The following is an 18,338-nucleotide window of genomic DNA, read 5'->3' as shown; positions in this document are numbered from 1 at the left end:
TTGGAGTGCACTCACACACTTCAGACATAGCCATTGCTATCATAAGTAGTAAACATGCAACTATAGTGTGACAACATTTAGCCAAATCTGCAAACACGTCACGTTGCCACACGGGAATGGGTAGAAATCAACACTGGACGTCCGAAACAAAGAGGTTTATCCCTCAGAGCCGGGAACGCCCTGATCCCCGCCCCCTAGCGGAAAGCCCGCTAGTCATTGGTCGGATTGTTACACTACGTCCCGGTGATTGGCTGGCGGCGTCGTCACTGAACGACTGTTGTTCGCACTCGCCCCAGAGGGAGAGCGCCTGTGACAGTGGACTGCTTTGATTCATGCTGTCGTGGAGCCTCCTTTTTGGATTTGGACAACAATTAATGCGGCCAGAACGGAGCGCATGAAGGTATGTTTACACGGAAGGTTGTATGAATATTTGCTACATGGCTTCCAGAAATGAACCCCTCCAATTTGCTCGGGCTTTTTAGTAAGACAATGCAAAAGTCCATAGACAGGTTTCTGACCCAACCTGATATTTGCTCGTTCTCTACGGGGCTTCGCCAGCTTCGCCTAAATGAAACTTTGCAGCCGCAAACTAGGGAGGACTTTTCCCCTAATAATATATTAATAATAATAATAATGCGAATATAATATCAAAATAGGCAGTAGATAGAGTAAAAATCACTGAGAACCAGGGGTTTGTTGACTTCATGTTCAGGCTAATGGGTGTGAGTACTTCAGTCACCTCATATTGATGAATTATTGATTTCACCATTATCACTCCAGACAATCTTAGCTCATTTAGTTTATGTGTCTGTGATGGCAGCACAGCATTGAAGTGAATTTTGTCAACAGGGAAAATAATAGCAGTCCCCTTGTGTCAGACAAAGGCCCAGAACGGCAGGTGGATCCTCTGCTGTTCCTCAGCAACTGCTGCGTTGATTTTCTGTGAGCACACTGAGCAGGCACAGCCTTCCTGGCTACGGAGCCAGCAGGGGTAAAGTTTAACCCAGACTTTGGTTGGTATCTGAGAGAGATGACCGTAAAGAAGAAAAAAGGAGCAGAAAACAGTGAGCTGTGTCTGAATGCATGCAAGCACTAGTGTTGTCCAATCAGGTGTCACGATTCTATATTGACTTGTAGATCCATCTCATGACAAGGCTGTTACCTTGGCCAGGTATTAGTTCATCGCAATACTGCAACACTTGAAACCATGCAGGCTTCAGTGTGGGGTTCAGGGATTTATTCTTGAGTGATGCTTCCCATGGTGTGGGCATCCCTGGAATGCTGGAAGGATTTTCCATGGAAGCTGATTTACAGATATCGGGTGACACGTAGAGTTTAGCCTACATTTAGAGCCAACAGCTCAATCACACACATGCTAATACTGGAATTGTCTCATGTCATGTGTGGCTGCATGTTAGAAGCCAGTGCTACACACACACACACACACACACACACACACACACACACACACACACACACACACACACACACACACGCACTTTGTTGTTGCTGTGAATGTGTGGTGAGCCACAGAATGCAACCTGGAATTTGGACACCGCTGCAAGAAAGTAAACAGTATAGTCAACACTTGAGATTCAGCCTCTGCTGTCAGTGAAGAGGAGAGGTTTGTTTCAAAGTGAAGATGAGGAAACTAACACTTTCAATGCAGACGGGTGACTAATTGAAAAAAAAGATGAGTGGAAAAACATAAAAATATATATTCCATACAATACATGAGTGTTTACTAGACTGAGATGTACCTTCTCAAAGGAACATCTATATTTTTGTGACATGATTGATAGACAGTTTAAATTACTTGAGGAACAACCCACTACTGGAGTTGTCCTGGCAACACAACATACCAAGACACTTAAATGTGTGATTTTAATCTCACACAGATTATGCAGAAAGGCTGCATACCTTAAATCCTTAAGGCGTCCTGCACTGCTTTGCAACTTGAGGTCAGTTTATTTATTCATGCTGTGTGTGTGTGTGTGTGTGTGTGTGTGTGTGTGTGTGTGTGTGTGTGTGTGTGTGTGTGTGTGTGTGTGTGCGATGTATAAGAGATCATTACAGCTGCTGTTATCTGACTGCACGTACCTTGTCAAACACACATGAACAGCCACACAGTAATTAGGCACTCCTAACCTGAACGTGACTTCACCCAGGATGAAGTCAACTGTGTTTTGTCTCTCTTCATTGTAAGAATGATGTCTGCTGTGTGACGTGTGTTATGTCTGGACCCTATGACTATGCCTAGACCTAGCTGATGAATCACGGGACACAGTGGATGGAGGGCAGGATGGATAATACCTTAAAAGTGTGTGTGATATAAGATGAAATAACATGTTTCAAACAGTCACTTTTGCCCTCACAGTGTGGACCGAATAGAGCAGACCACTGTCCTCAGTCACACTCCTCTTCAACTTAACATGCAGATATGCTAATGACTTCCTGTTTATAACCCTGAGCACAATCCAGTGAGGCCACAGATGGGACCCCAAGTCCCATCCTATATCAGCTCTGTGCCACTCACTGACTAAATAAATCAATGTATAGCTCCTAGAAGAATTTGTTGATTAGGTATATCATTCTGATTTCTTCTTTTATCACTTTAACCCCCCTCAGGATGAGAAGATGAATGTGGAGGCTCTAAGCAGAGCAGAGCTGCTGACTCTTCTCAGTGTCCTGGAGGGAGAGCTTGAGGCCCAGGATGTGGTCATACATGCCCTCAGGGTGAGTTGGCCACAACATCTGATACGCACATATCAACCTATGGTCATACACATTGGAGAACACTTCACATACCTTTTAGCAGCATGCATAATAACAACTGACAAATATTCAGTATTATAGCCATACTACACACTCTTTTCTCTGTCATTGTAACACCCTAAAATGCTAAAATTAAACCTGTTTCAGCATGACACCCCCCTAAAAAGAATGTGAGCTGGCAGGGAGGGATGTGTAAACAGGAAACTTAGGAAAGAGAGCTAGTAAAGACAATGGTGCAGGAGTCATTCTTGTTTCCCAGGCCTTTTATTCCACCAGAGCGCCAACATTATTGCTGCTCAGCTCAGTTGGAATCTGCGTTTTCAATTTTCACCTGTTTCTTTCAATCCAGACCTGTATATGTCCATATCGTGTCTAGGCTTGATTTCAAACAGTCTGCAGTTCATAACTGGTTTGTGTCAAATGGGTCCACAGTTGTTTTAATATGGGAAAGTTACGTTCCAGCTGAACAGAAACTAAATTTGCCCTCGGCCAAAGTGGAAGACTTTGTTGGCTGTTTGGCGCCTTGCCTTGGGTACATACCTCAAACCCTTGTGAGAGCTGTTTGCCTCTGGCCAATCAGCTGTATCCAACCATGTTTTGAAGGCTGAACACTGACGTAAGGAGATGACTCGGTCGTCTTCTTAGGCAGTCTGTGTCAGACAACATCTGAGTGCTTTAAGGTACATCGTCCACTTTGAATCACCCAAGTGCACATTGTGAACAGAACCTCAGACATTATGCAACAACAACCTTTAATCCTTAACTCCTCAGTTTTGTGCAGCTCATTCATTCATATTGAAGGGAAATATGCTGCTTTTCACACAGATGAAGCAGCAGCTGCTCTGACTCGTTGTCTGAAATGGTGATTCAAGGCTGTGATGTAGCAAGTAGTAAGTAGCAAGTTTTGTTCTAATGAACAGGCCTTTTTAGTGAAATGTATCTTGCAAGCAAGTGTGGCTGTTATCATGGAAGAATTTAAGTGCCAGGGCCTGAAAGGAAGCCAATCTAACCACACCGGCTCAGATTCATCTTAGATGGCAGTTGTCCAGATCTGACGCAGGCAGGGTTTGCCCAAAACTCAACGCACACGTCATTCCCCCTAGGACAAATGTGCAGTCGCCTTCCTGTCTGTACTTATTCCTCTTTCCGTATCTCTAAGGGCTTTGTTCCCTCTCCCTCCTTTCCTCCTTTTCTTCCTCGCACATAGCCACATTACGGGGGGTCTTACATGTTTGACCATGACCCATGTCTTATCTGCCCACTCACGACGACACACACACACCCACACACACACACACACACGCATACACGCACTGGTCTCTGGTGGGCCAGTTAGAGGCTGCAGTGTTTATTGTGGAGAGGATGTAAAGAGTTGTAGGCTCAAATCACTGACTTCCCTTGTTCCCACTGGGGGCCGGTACACATTTTCTACTGACTGGTCCACGTTAGGTCAGATTGCGTGTCGACACGTAGCTGCAGAGGGGAGTGTCAGGGTTTGATGGCAGGCTGTCCAATATTGAGCTGTGTGTCTGTGCATTGAATCTCTTTGTGCTGTCTGTGATGCTTCACCAACTAGAACTCCCTTCTCAGTGTTGTTAGGATGAGAATGCAAAAGCTCTCAAATCCTTGCCACTCTTTTTCAACTTTAAATATATTTTCTCTGCTTGACAGCAAGTACCTGGATGACCTGCCTGTAGGTTGCTCGGGGAAATCGTGTTGCCTTTTTAACTCTTCCTTAACTCCCTTAAACCCTGAGAAACTAGGAACAGTGTACTCACTTGAGACTTACCTATAAGATAGCGTCACCTTTGGGACTTGTCTCTACAGATTCGTCATTGTACACCCATAAGGAGACCAAGGGAACATTCCTGAAAACACGACACCAGAAACTGGTCCTGCATTCCAACAGGAGTGGCAAATGTTTTGAGTTGATGATTGTCTATTTCTATGGGAACTAATGCTACTATTGTCGCTGTCTGCCAGGCATACAGGCATGGAGAAAGTTCTCAGTGGCTCAATGCCAGTGGAACACATGAAAGCAGACCTTTAAATGCGGGCGCTCTAAAGTCAGTCCTTCTTGATTGTTGTCCCACTCCTTTTCAGACACCAAGTAAACAACTCAATACAGTGGAACAAACAAACTTCTGACGCAGCTTTAACTTTTTGTTGAGTGTCTGTGGCTGTCAAACAAATTGCCGCTTGACAGTGGATTAAACTGTTTTGGGTTACTCAAGCCATCAGGTTATTGCGGTTGAAATGTAGCAGTCATGCTCAGCAGTCTGTTTTGTTTTCCATATGATGTCATATCCTGTAATCCTAAAATGCTATGTCTATTTTTGCAGGCTGACGTGTTTTGTAAATTCCATAAAACAATAGGGCCGGGTTTGAGTGTGCTGTTCAGATAAGATTGTAGAGTCTGTTCCTCTACACGAGTCACTGCCCAATTTGGACATGTTGTCTAGATTGGTAGGGGATACATGGGATAAAAAAAGAAAGAGCAGAAATTTCCCAGCAAGTGCCATTAAAAGCAATGCTATGATGTCAGTGAAGTGCTTCCATAACAGCCTGACCTGAAAATGTTGAGATGACATCAGAGTACTTAAGAAGAAGTAATTCTTCCTTTGAATTGTTAAAAGCAGGTGTATAGAAACACACACCTGCACACACACACACACACACACACACACACACACACACACACACACACACACACACACACACACACACACACACACACACACACACAGCACACAGCACACACACTTCCCAGCAATGATTAGTCCATGTGAGCGACATAGACCAGGTACTGATTTCCTTAGGATGTCTCCAGCCTCCCTTATCCCTCGAGCCAACTCTAAAATTAAGGCTCATATCTGTGCTGGTAATGAGCTCCACCCTCTGCTGCTATTTGCACTGAACAGGAGAGTATTTGTCAGCTACACACAGAATAGTGATAAAGGAGGTCAATCTAAGATAAGAAAAATCTTTCTCAATGTAGTTTGTGCAAAATTCAGTTTAATACTTGATTCAGTTTCAAGAAATACCGGAGCGCTTCCTCGTTCTATCTAATATGTTATGCTTCTTCAAAAGCCCGACCAAAGGGTGAGATCACCTGCCCCATGATTTTTTTTATCACTAACCACTGATGATAACACCCAAGGCAGATAAACATTACTTGGAAGTCGTCTCCTTGCACGGCCCATAAAGTAAAGTGAGGTTTGTTTGGCGTCTGTCCAGTCTGCTTAGAGCCATCTGCGGTTAATATGTGGGTGGGAGGTGTGGAGGATACGGCTTAAGCCTTAAGCACACACCTTAGCTTACACTTCAAAAAGCCTTATTATCTCATATCTCTTTCTGTCTCTCCGTCTCTTTCATTTTCTCTCTCCTTTGCACAACACAAAAGCATGCCGCTGGGGCAGGAACCCTATAAAAGTGAATTACCATTGCTAATATAGTGTTTGAGCTGGAAAGGCAGCTCCAGAGGAAATCTTCTCTCGACATCATCTGGTCAAACGAATCAGAGTTACCTTAACTGACTGAAGTAAGTGCACTAGGTTTTGCCTGAATCTGCTGAGGCCTTTCATGTGCACTTTTATCTCTCGAGGGTCTCTTTTTCTCGCACTCTGCAATCTATGAGACAATGTGTTTATTTCTAAAGATAGACAATGTAAACTCAGTTTTTGCTTTTAGTGAACTTCCTGAATGGTATTATTCATTTTACACATTTTTATAAAACATGTTTTCTTTTTAAATAAAGCATGCAATGACATGACATGCCTTAAATGGCTTATACTCACTGGTTGTTAATTTTCAATACTGATTAACCTCAGACGTACAATCTCAGTGAGTTCTCAGTAAATAAGGGCCCAAACCAGTTACTGCTACAGTATTAGTACAACTTTACACCAGGTTGATCTGGGCCCAGAAGGACTCCGAGGTGTCCGTTAGAGAGAGCAAATGTTTATCTGAAGAGATGTCAGGACATAAGGCTGCACTAATGAATTAATCATTTTAAATGTGTAGTGTGAAAGGTGGTGCTTCCCTTTAATCTGCCCGGCCTCCTAAAGATGATTATTTTGGTTTTACAGCCCACCACCTTTTAACTTGTTGTACCTACAAGTGTCCAAAAATCAATGAATGCAGCTTTAAGTGGGACATTTGCAATTTGGGTTCTCCCAAGACAATACTCTTATCCTGAGTGTTAGTAAATATATAAATAATGAGTGGCTGGTTAGCTAGTCATTAGTCCGGAGCACCAGACTGTCAGAACAAACCTCCATTTCTAAGGCATGCAAACTGTTGGATGATGGTTATTATTTCTCATGGTCATTTTTTTAAACATGTCTCACAGCTGGTGACTTCATAGCATACACTTCAAACACGGTTGGCTTTATTAAAACTTGATTGATATGTAGGCTGGTACACTACAAGCAGAAGCCTGCATTCTCTGTGTTGCCATGGACACTGTCTCACCTTCCCATTACTCATTTGCTACGAGTTTTCCTGGAACACTTTTCTGTAATTTCTAAATGCTCCAATGAACAACAGTATGTTTCAGAGCCTTTGTGTGTGTTTGAGTTTACAACCTCACCAGCTCTGTGAAATCAGATGTGACTGCCAGCTGATTGATACCTCCCACCTGCCACAGCCTGTTGCTCAGGCTGACAAGTGTTTCATCGACTATATGTCCTTTTCATAGTAGTTGTCTCCCAAAGTCTTACTTCGTCATCCAAGACATACTGAAGCCAAAGACAAATCTGAACAGGATCCAACACTAGAGGGTCTGCAGCTGATCTACTGTCTTCTTTTTTTCGCCCTCATTCTTTGCTTCACATCTTAGCCTCGCTGCTTTTCTCTGCCTGGACAATTACTCGATATGCTTTTCGTGCACTTCAGGTTTCTGCTCAGGAGCTTCGAAATAACTGAATCTAACTCCAAGACACTCTCAGATACTTGTTTATTTTGCTTTAAGGTAAAGTAAAAATGTAAGAGCATCCAGATGCATTGTCCTCTGGCCTCTTGTTGCAAAGACCCTTGAACAGAACTCCTTAAGTTCCATGAAAGAAGCTTTTCATATCTGACAGGTCTGGTCATGCTGTCCTTTTGTCTCTGTGTGTCTAACTGTTCTTCTGAAGAATGGACTAAATCACCAGGAATGCATACTTTCCCCATAACCCCCCACTGCAAAGCTTCTGGATTTGAGATGTTACCCTGGAGACAGCCGGTTATGCTAAGAACCTTATGCAGCATGGGTGTGGAAACAAATGCCAGCTGCATGCTCATGTATGCATATTGTATTCATCCTCATTTTGATAGCAATTCCATTTTCTTTCATCCACGGTATTATTTCGGAGTCCGATTAAAGACTAAACTACACATTGTAACAGGAGATATGCACCAAAAACTATTCAGAGCTGCTGACTTCATTGTGTGACAGTCATTACAGGGACTCTCGAAGGAAACAGGACTCCCCGGCTCTTTTCAGGTCACACAAGGCTAAGATTGTGCCCTGAGGCCGTAGGTGACTGACAGGACTTTTCCAGGTGAAAAGCATCAGATTGTCTCTCACACCTTGTCACAGCTGCTGGAATGCATTATAGGAAACAAGCTGTTGAAGAGGTTTATACTCAAACAACCTGTAGCACACGTTTCAATACAGCTACAACATGGCAGGAAATGATATACAAATAAAAAACAAACAAATTATTGATCATGTTAAATAATAGCATGTAATATATTCTTAGTGGTTGAGAAAATTTGTCATCAGTAGTTGGGCAGAAATGAGAGCTTTGCAGCAGCGAGGGTTTGCTTGTTGTGCCCTCTCATAAAGGAAAGCACACTCTGTCATTATGATCAGAAATATCTCAAGAAAACCACGGAGACCAGACCCTAGGCTAGGACTGCTACACACACACACACACACACACACACACACACACACACACACACACACACACACACACACACACACACACTCTGACAATCCAATCTTAGCCCGGCCTGGTCTGTTTAAACAGTTATTTAACTCAGGAAGCTGCAGTTTTGTCTCCAGCTAGATGAGGAAGCTTTACTCCAAAGCCCAGTACAAACACATGGACACAGCCATTCACACACAGGCTTACACACACACACATTTCTATTCACATGAAAAAGTGGGAAAAGGGACATGGGCATACTATGCACACACACACACACACACACACACACACACACACACACACACACACACACACACACACACACACACAGTTGTACCCTCTCTCACACATTGAAGCCTACTGGGTCAGACATGGAGACAATGCATAAAACTGAAGGCACTGAGACTGTGTCTTTGTTCTAGTCCTGTAATCTCCTCACTGAGGGTCACATTCTTTGTTCAGCCAGAGAAAGAGCCTCCAATACAGCCTCCTTACTGATGTCCTCAGGGTGTGTGTGTGTGTGTGTGTGTGTGTGTGTGTGTGTGTGTGTGTGTGTGTGTGTGTGTGTGTGTGTGTGTGTGTGTGTGTGTGTGCTGCCACAGTCTGAGAGCGTGTGAGAAAAATAGACTGACAGAGAGGCGGAAGTAGAGAGAGGCATTTTCTGAGAAATGATGATGAACAGGCAGAGGAATGCAGTGCCATGCATGTTTGGGCAGGGAAGCCAAGGGGGCCAGAGGACCCGGGTGTCAGATGAGGACTGCATGGGGAGACAATGATGGGTGTCCCGAAGGCACGCGGAGTGAACTCTGTGGCTTGTGCTTACATCACAAGCTCCGCCAGCTGACCCTGCGTGTCTCCAGAACTTAAACCTACTCACTGTAAGGAGTTCATGAGACCGTCCCAAATATCAGGGTGTCCCGGAGTAAGGTCAACAGGGCCCTGTCACGTGTCACTTCATTGGACCTTCCAGCCTGTTCCCCGAGCATGAATAGTGTCTGGTAAATGGAAAGTAGTTACGTTTGCCTGCAATATTTTGTTACCTCAGGATTTTATTTTTGCTGTCTTTTTTTTTTAAGATTCAACACAACCTGTTAATCAGAAACAGTTTTGCGTTTGTGTGTGATATCATGGCCTGGTCCTTCACCCCATCATCCCTGGGGAGGAGTTAACATCTGCCGCTGGTGGGGGTTGGACAGCCGCTCCTCACCTCTTTGTGTTTGGGTTGAGGGTAAAGACCATCTGCTTGTGCTCTCGCTGACAATAACATCACTCCACGCAGATTTCCTGCACACGCGGACGCACACTTCCTTTCAAGTGTTCGATGGTGATGCATACAGTTGTTACCTAAAAGTCAATCTTCTGTTCAGTTAGTATTTTGTGATGAGTGAGCCAACTTTGTGTTTTTCTTGGCACTGACAGTCGGACCTTGTGTTATCTTCTAAACACATATTTCCTGTGCTGCAGTGTTTTCTGCTGAGTCAGGACTGAACGTGTACCTGGACACGTATATCATTTTGTTCCTCCTGTAGGCCACAGGGAGACAATAACGTCATACAGAGCTCTTGGCTATATTTGATCCGGCACCTGCTATGAAAGTGACAGCTTAACATCACATGTGTGCTATATGTTTGTGTGTTTCCAGGCTCAACACAGAGATGCTTTCGTCCAGGAGCGTTATGGCCAGTACGACCTCAGCGATCCGTTCCTGGCCCTGCAGCGGGACAGTGAGTCCGCAGAGCGCCAGGACACGCTCACCCAGCCTCGGACACACCTGCAGGGCCGGGCGGTGGGGCCCAACCCTCTGGCTGTGCTTAAACTGGTCATGGCTCACTGCAAGAGGATGCAGGAGCGGATGATGGGACAGCTGACTGCTGCTGAGAGCAGACACAGGAGGGTAGGTAATACAGTAACATATTCAGTGAGTTCTACAGCTCGCCCCTCTTCATTTCAGATTTACATGTCTGGACAATGTTGCAACCACCCAAGTACCCAGACAGAGTCCCACTGGGGCTCACATTTGTACAATAGGCTGGTTGTGCTGTAGACCTGGCTTGGAGGAGTGAGTGAGGCAGACAGACAGCAGCCGCACCCAGCGCTGAGGGGGGATATGAAGCTTTATCACTGCAGAGCTCATAAACACTCAGCCTATTAACTGTCTTCTAGTGAACTTGAAGGAGTGGATGAAACTGACATAATCTTGTAATGACAAAGCGGTTTGTGCAGGCTGATTAGTCAGGGGGACACCTTTCACAGCTGTGTGGGCAGGAAACGTCTTACACGACAATAAATCCAAACTAAGTCATTTGCCAGTTGTCAAATTCATGCACTGAATTCCTCCAAGAGAGCCCTGTCTCCATTTCAAGCGATTTAATTGTTCCATTGTTTGATAGATGATCGCTGATCTGGAGGAGGAGAAACGACGGCGTGCCCAGGAGTCTGCCCGGAGTCAAGATTACACCTTCATGCTGCAGACGGAAAGAGACAAACTGCTGCACCAGGTGTGACTGATGTGTAAAGGTCTCAACATGTACTGTGTGTGTGTGTGTGTGTGTGTGTGTGTGTGTGTGTGTGTGTGTGTGTGTGTGTGTGTGTGTATTTGTATGTTACGTTTGGCAAGGTCTTAACAAAACTGTTGCTTATAATTCTCACTTGCTGATAGATGAGCACATCTGGTGGAAGAGATATTTCTGCTTCCCTTTCCCTGTCCTCTACCTGTCTGTCCTCTACCTGTCTGTCCTCTGCCTGTTTGTCCTCTACCTGTCTGTCCTCTGCCTGTCTGTCCTCTGCCTGTCTGTCCTCTGCCTGTCTGCCCTCTACCTGTCTGTCCTCTGCCTGTTTGTCCTCTACCTGTCTGTCCTCTGCCTGTCTGTCCTCTGCCTGTCTGTCCTCTGCCTGTCTGCCCTCTACCTGTCTGTCCTCTGCCTCTCTGTCCTCTGCCTGTTTGTCCTCTACCTGTCTGTCCTCTGCCTGTCTGTCCCTCTTCAGAGGCAGCTATGATAAAAACCAAGCGACTGAGCGAGGAAGCATCGGTGCAGTTCCATTGTGTAACTGGGTAGGGTGGAGAGGGTTTGGCCTGTTTAAAGTACAGGCACCATTATGCTCGAGCACAAGGCTGTTCCATAGGAAATAGAGGAGGAAAAGGCTATTGTTCCGTTGTCCAGCAGCCATGTGGCTTTATGGCCTCAGGAAACCTGAGATAATGAATGTAGATGTCTCATGCAAGATCAGCTGGTGTACACACAGTGTGAGCACACAGTCAGCCACTAAACAAACTTCATCAACAGCCTTATGTAAGAAAGGTTTCCTGAGTGTCTTCCTGTCTACATCAGGCTTTCCTGCCTGTGTTGTTTTTTGTATAGCAATTATGCACACTGGATTTTATTTCATCACCTCGCATTTCCTTCTAATACTCATCAAAGCTTTTAAGCCGCCTAGTCACCGTTTAATAACCTCTTGCCAAACGGAACTTTCCATAAACATACCTTGCAAGCAAATCATTATTTAGCAAGGCAAAACACGAACAACTGCTTCTTTCTCTGTCTCTTCTGACTTAAACAATACATACAGCCCTATCCTTCATTTCCTTATTCAACTGGCCCTAATTTACTTTTAAGTTTATGAGACAATATGTGTAAAAGGCATGGGATGATATAAGATTTGATCATGAATCAGGATAGAAAACATTTAGTTGATCGTGCTGAATTTTCATGACCGGGATAATGGTGAAGACAAAGCCACTATCATGGTTGACAAGTGAAAAATAGAGGCTGATATTTTTTTTTTTTAAATACAGGAAGCATCATGTAATATAAACAAGACTCAATGTTGCCGATTTAAAAAAATATATATTTATTGTTTATTTATGCAGGGAAACCTTATGATTTATTATTACCATATTTAAGATTGATTATTTGTTTCTCACTAAAAGAATGTTCTGTGACCCAATAAAATATTCACAATTTATGATTTATTTATAATAGTTATATAATCACATGTCAAGTGATTCAAGTATGTTTTAGTGTCATCTTAAGAGTTTTAAGCATGTTTTGATGATTATTGGGATAATACTGTGGATCACAATTATTTTGGCCTGGATAATCATGATGTGAAATGTTCATATTTTCCAATGCCTCATGTGTATTAGGACAACATTGCATAAGCTTTGTGTCTATTAAAGCAAATAATGCATATTTTGAATACATTTCAATTAGCTTTTTTAATTAAACATAATAAAGCAGTGTTCTTGTGCCTCCTTGTGGTCAAATGTGGAAAAGCTGCCTCAACTTGACTCTTATCTCTCCCTTCTTTTCTAGCTGGAGGTGGAGCGTGCGACAGTGCGGAAGTTAGAGAAGGAACAAGAACAGGCAGTGAGCCAGGTGGAGGAGTCACTATCTCAGCAGCAACAGCTCTCCTCAACCCTGACTCAGGAGCTCCACAAGGCCAGCAGCCAGGCACAGGAGGAGGCTCAGAAAGTGTCCCAACTTCGCACCTTTCTCCAAGAGGAGACCAGTGCCCTGGAGAAGCTCCGGGAGGTTCTTGAGTATGAAAAGAGCAGGGCAGCCCAGCTAGAGGGCAAGTGTGAAAGGCAGCTGGCTGAGTTTGACACAGAGAGAGAGAAGATGAAAACCAGAATGGGCCGAGAGGAGGAAAGGAGTCGGGAGCTTGAGAGGCAGCTGGAGGAGCTGAGGAAGAGGTTGGCTGAAACCGGAGGGGATGAAGAAGAGTTAAAGGAGGCTGTGATGGAGGTAAAAGAATCACTTTCCATGGTGGTGTCCACCTCTGTTCAGACTGAGCCAGACGGAAAGATAACTGTCACTCCTAAATCCTCCTCACTGTCAAAGGTCAATGGCCATCACGCTCATAAAGAGTCAGAGTTAGCACATGAAGGGAGAGGACCAGATAATGGAGGGCTGGTAGAGAATGGGGGAGGAGCACTTTTGCATTCCCCTCTACATCCTCACCCTCACTCTCCCTCCAGCACGGCCTCCTCTTCCCTCTCCTCTTCTCCCATTTCCTCTCCCGTTCTTGCCAAGCGTCTGGGCAGCCCGGGTTTCCATCAGTCCTCCTACCAGGCCGGTGTCAACCAGCGTTTTCAGGCTGCCAGGCACAAATTCCAGAGCCAGGCTGAGCTGGAGCAGCAGCAGCAGGGTTGCCCTCTTTCCCCCAGGGACCTCTCCCCCACCACCGCATCCATCCCTCCCCCAGTAGAGCACAGCTCAGCGAAGCAGCTGGCCCGCAACACCGTCACTCAGGTGCTGTCTCGCTTCACCAGCCAGCAGGCAGGCGTCAAGCTGGCTCCGCTCAGCAGCTCTCCATTTGGTACAGACTACCGCAATCTAGCAGCTTCTCCTACTGGGGGGAGGTCGTCTTCTTCTTCAGGGCCTCTATCTCCGGGCATCCGCTCCCCTCTCACACCTCGCTCAGAGAGGACCTATCCTCCTCCGACCCCTCCCAAGAAGCCAGGCATGAGTTCAAATCCAGGCTCCCCAAGTCACTCTGCTCGGACCAGCGTCTTCCCAGAGCTGACAGAGAACTGTGGACACAGCAACATTGGGCAGGAAGGAGCCAAGGAGCCAGACCTGGTTTTATCTTCTAGCAGCTAATGGCCAGATCATACAAACTAAGTCAGAACGGAGTCAGGCCTAAATCAGCAGTTACTGTAATGTTTATCTTTTGTCAGTACTTAAACCCACTTAATAGCAATCAGATACACTTCAAAGCCGATTCCAACGGATGCATGTAAGAGACCACAACCAGAAAATAACACTTTTACATTAAATATGGTGTATGATGATTTTTTAGATTGGATTTAAACATTTCTATTAGCATTCCTGTCTTTATTTTTTGTAAGTTTGAAGTTTTAGAATGAAAATATGTCTCTGTTATTCATTTTAACACTATATTTAGTGTTTAGAAGTCATATGGAACAAGTTAAAGACCTGTTTGGTTTAAAGAAAGAAATGTTCACAAGATTTCATACAACCCGCCTCATCTTCCCTTCATGCACATGAAGTCATATTAGAATGATAAAGAACATTTTGTATTACATTGCAGAGCAATGTGTAACCATTACCAGCATATGTCACAATTCCACAATAGACTAGTGAGTAGTATTTAAATGAATCTGTATGCAGTTCCTGTTCCTGGCAATGAAAACACTATTATACTGTAAATATTTTAAAGAATTCACAGTTGATTCTATGAATGAACAACATCACATGCATGTGCTGTTTTTTACGCTTGTCATGAATACACTGAATCTTGTCTATAAAGGGGAAACATTACTGTAAGATACTGTATGTCTACAATTTATTTTATTTTTATCCAGGGAAGTTTAATTTCTGCATTACCCAAACCAAGAACCATCATGTGACAAATCCTTTGGGATATTCCAACAATTAGCATCATGAGATGGTTTTGTGCTACTGTAACTGATTCTATAGTATCTGTCAAATAATTTAGATAGTATTGTGTCTTGTCCTAATAGTGCTGCACATGAAGTAAGTTAATGTGTTTTTTTCTGGCTTTAAAATCGAGAATTGGTTGAAAGAAATTGTTTTAGAAAATCCATTTAATTCGGTAGAGTTATACACTGTCTCTGAGGGACAACGTCCATGAGTTGTTTCTAAATATGCATATCATGAACACCTGCAACACCCAGTACTGTTTTAAATAAATTGCCCACGCCTTAAAGCTTACAGCGTGTCAACGTGTTTCTGTTCAAATGGCTGGCATTCTTCTAAATGCTGAGAAAAGGAGTCTGCACTGGCCACACTGGGGGAAAACACATATGTTTATCAATTATGTCATCACATGTTCCACTTCACATGTAATTAATATGATAAAGTTTGGGTTGTCTTATGTTGGTGAGAAGACATCAGGTCCATTTAGCAGACTATGCGCCCTATTTTAACGGTCTGAAACGTGAAGTGCAAGAGTCGTTGTGGGGGTGTATCTATCTGGCAGAAAGGTCCACGTATGGAAAGTGCTTCGGATGGTAAATAGCGATGATACTGAAAGTTCAATGCTCTGGGTCCAAGATAGGGCCCGATAAGTTACCACAACAGCTCCAAAATGACAGAGATTATCCAGTAGTGATACATGTCAGTGACTCATTTTAAACTCCAGGGCATTCAAGAGGTGACTGAGAGAAGTGGCAACACTAATGCAATACTCTAGGGCAGGGGTCTCAGACTCGCGGCCCGGGGGCCACTTGCGGCCCCTGGAACGATATTTTGCAGCCCCCTACCTGAAATCAAAGCTTGGTGTTAGTGCGGCCCGCACATTTTTTCTTCACTTTATCTGCGTCAGTCGTTGCCCTGTGCGTTTTGTATTTTTTAATACTTGTGGGCTACCATAGCTCAGGACTATTGAGCGCAACTGAATATAAGCCACACCCACTAATATTGGTCCCCTTTTTCTTGTGGAATACTTGATGCGGCCCAGCCTCACCCAGACTCTACTGCAGTGGCCTGCAGGTAAATTGAGTTTGAGACCCCTGCTCTAGGGTGTCCTTGAGTGTCCTGAAAGGCACCTATAAATAAAATGTATTATTATTATTATTATTATTATTATTATTATTATTATTATTATTATTATTATTATATGGAGTGCTGTAAAACTGCTGATTTAATAGATCTACTCTATAAATAAGCAATGTATAGGGAAATACAACCAGACACATACAAGTCATAACTGTAAATGTAAAAAGTCCTATCAAATAAAGTTGTGAAACAGGTGTTAACAGGTAGAAAACCCCTGCTGTTTATCTTAGGAAACCAACCTGCGGGAGGAGTGAATCATTTATCTTTCTGAGAGATGACGCTTCTGATTCAATAGTAATGCCCGCAGGCGTCGGAAGGGGGCGCTGCAGCACCGGCGTCAGGGGGTCAATTAGGGGGGAAATGCCCCCTTCGCCCGTGCCTCCTTGCCCCCCCATTGGCTGTCAGAGGGGTGCTTTTGGAAGGAGTCATAATTTGTTGTATTAATTGTACATTGTATTAATTCATATTCAGTTAACAGAAATCATTAAAATGTCAAATACAACAAATATTAAATATAATTTAATTAGGTACGATGATACGGCTCGGCTTGTGTCACGTGACGCGCCGAAGTCTGTTTACGTTGAGTTCACACTGCCATGGAGGAGCCCGAGGAGACGTGTAGGTGTGTAGGAAACTGATATCACGAACAATGGATATAAGGAAATTCTTGCGACCACCGCCGCCACAAACTAAAACTACTACTGCACGAGCGACAGCTGAGCAGGAGAACCGTATCCCCGTGGTGGAGAAGGAGCTGGAGGAGGCACAAGCCCCCTAGCGGTGAAATATAAATATATATATATATATATATAGAGTTTCTCGGTGATATATATCTCCATTTAAACCGCAGAAACCCATTACAAGAAAGTCTATTTCGTACTTGCTCAAGCACATGCAAGCACGCACGCACGTCAGTAATTGTCATAGAAACAGAACCTCGACCGCGCTGTCCACCATTTGAAGTTCTCTTTCTGCACTTGGACTAGACACACATTGGAAAAACTGAGAGTTGACCCAAATTGTGAAAAGTTTCAAACGCTTGAGAAAAACTATCAAAAACGCATCTTGTTGGAAAACCAGTAGTAGAGTAGTAGCCTAGTCGAGAAACCAGCTACTGTTGGGAAGCAGAGACCGGCGACGACGATGGTTCTACGATGGGATATGGACCTCGGCGGTGATTATAAGTCAACTTTTATATTTATTTTAGTGTTATACTTGTTGATTCATAGCCTTAAATCATTAAAAAGCGCCCCAAGTCCAGAAATCAGTGCAACTTTTGGAGTTTGAAGGTGAACAGTTCACATCAGTTCATGACGATTGGTGGAAAAACACATTTGGTGAAACCAGACACTCACTCGACCATTTCTCCGTGTAAAATAATGATTTGTGGGCCAGCATGTCTTAAATATGGAGGGAGAACCGTGGTGTGTCGTACTAGGAGGTGTGGTAACACTGTTGTTTTGGTTTGAGGGCGTCAAAACACATCTTAGGCTACATAGAGAGTTAAAAACATGGCGCCGGGGCCATATTTCATTAAATGCCCAAAGAGTGTTTTAGTTGTGCGCCATGGAAACGATGTGGGGCCGAACGTCACTGCGTATAATAATATTTGTATTAATGTTTTTGTTATTTACATATGGTTTAACTACATTTAATATGTACGATATTAAATTAATAACCACACTATTATCATTGCAGTCATTTATATTGTAATTGTATTAGATTTATTCATATTATATTATTTTATATTGCGTTATTATAATAACAATGTATAAATAATATTTTTATAAATAGCTACAATAATATTAATTGTATTACTATAATTATTCATTAATATTAATATTGGTTTAATTAATCTTAATGCTGTTTTTATCTCTGTTCATTAATTAAAGAATAAACAGCCTATATAGTAAAAATGTATTGATTTTGAATCTACAGCACAAGTCAAACTTTTTAGCCACATATTGAAAGTTATAATCCGCCTGGCAGCCCTTTCTGCATGTCATCCCCCTCTCTCCCCCCTTTCACTCTCATGCGGTGCTCTCTCAATAAAGCCAAAAAATTACTTAAAAAAATAATATAATTATAATATATATGGGTG

The 18,338-nt window shown here is 43.5% G+C and overlaps 1 protein-coding gene across 1 annotated transcript; it reads left to right on the top strand.

Moving 5' to 3' along the window:
• Nucleotides 1-274: 274 nt before the first annotated feature.
• LOC311017254 (CTTNBP2 N-terminal-like protein) lies at nucleotides 275-15,391 on the top strand. Its single transcript, XM_084015484.1, has 5 exons — nucleotides 275-400; nucleotides 2,629-2,736; nucleotides 10,336-10,587; nucleotides 11,084-11,191; nucleotides 13,007-15,391. The coding sequence occupies exons 1-5, from the start codon at nucleotides 395-397 to the stop codon at nucleotides 14,294-14,296; spliced, it is 1,764 nt and encodes a 587-aa protein (XP_083871610.1). The 5' UTR covers nucleotides 275-394; the 3' UTR covers nucleotides 14,297-15,391.
• Nucleotides 15,392-18,338: the final 2,947 nt, after the last annotated feature.

Source organism: Eutrigla gurnardus, assembly GCF_963514095.1.
Source record: "Eutrigla gurnardus genome assembly, chromosome: 8".
In the NCBI taxonomy this organism is placed as follows: Eukaryota; Metazoa; Chordata; class Actinopteri; order Perciformes; family Triglidae; genus Eutrigla; species Eutrigla gurnardus.
The sequence above is the reverse complement of the archived record's forward strand: the minus strand, read 5'-3'. Positions and strand labels throughout refer to the sequence as shown.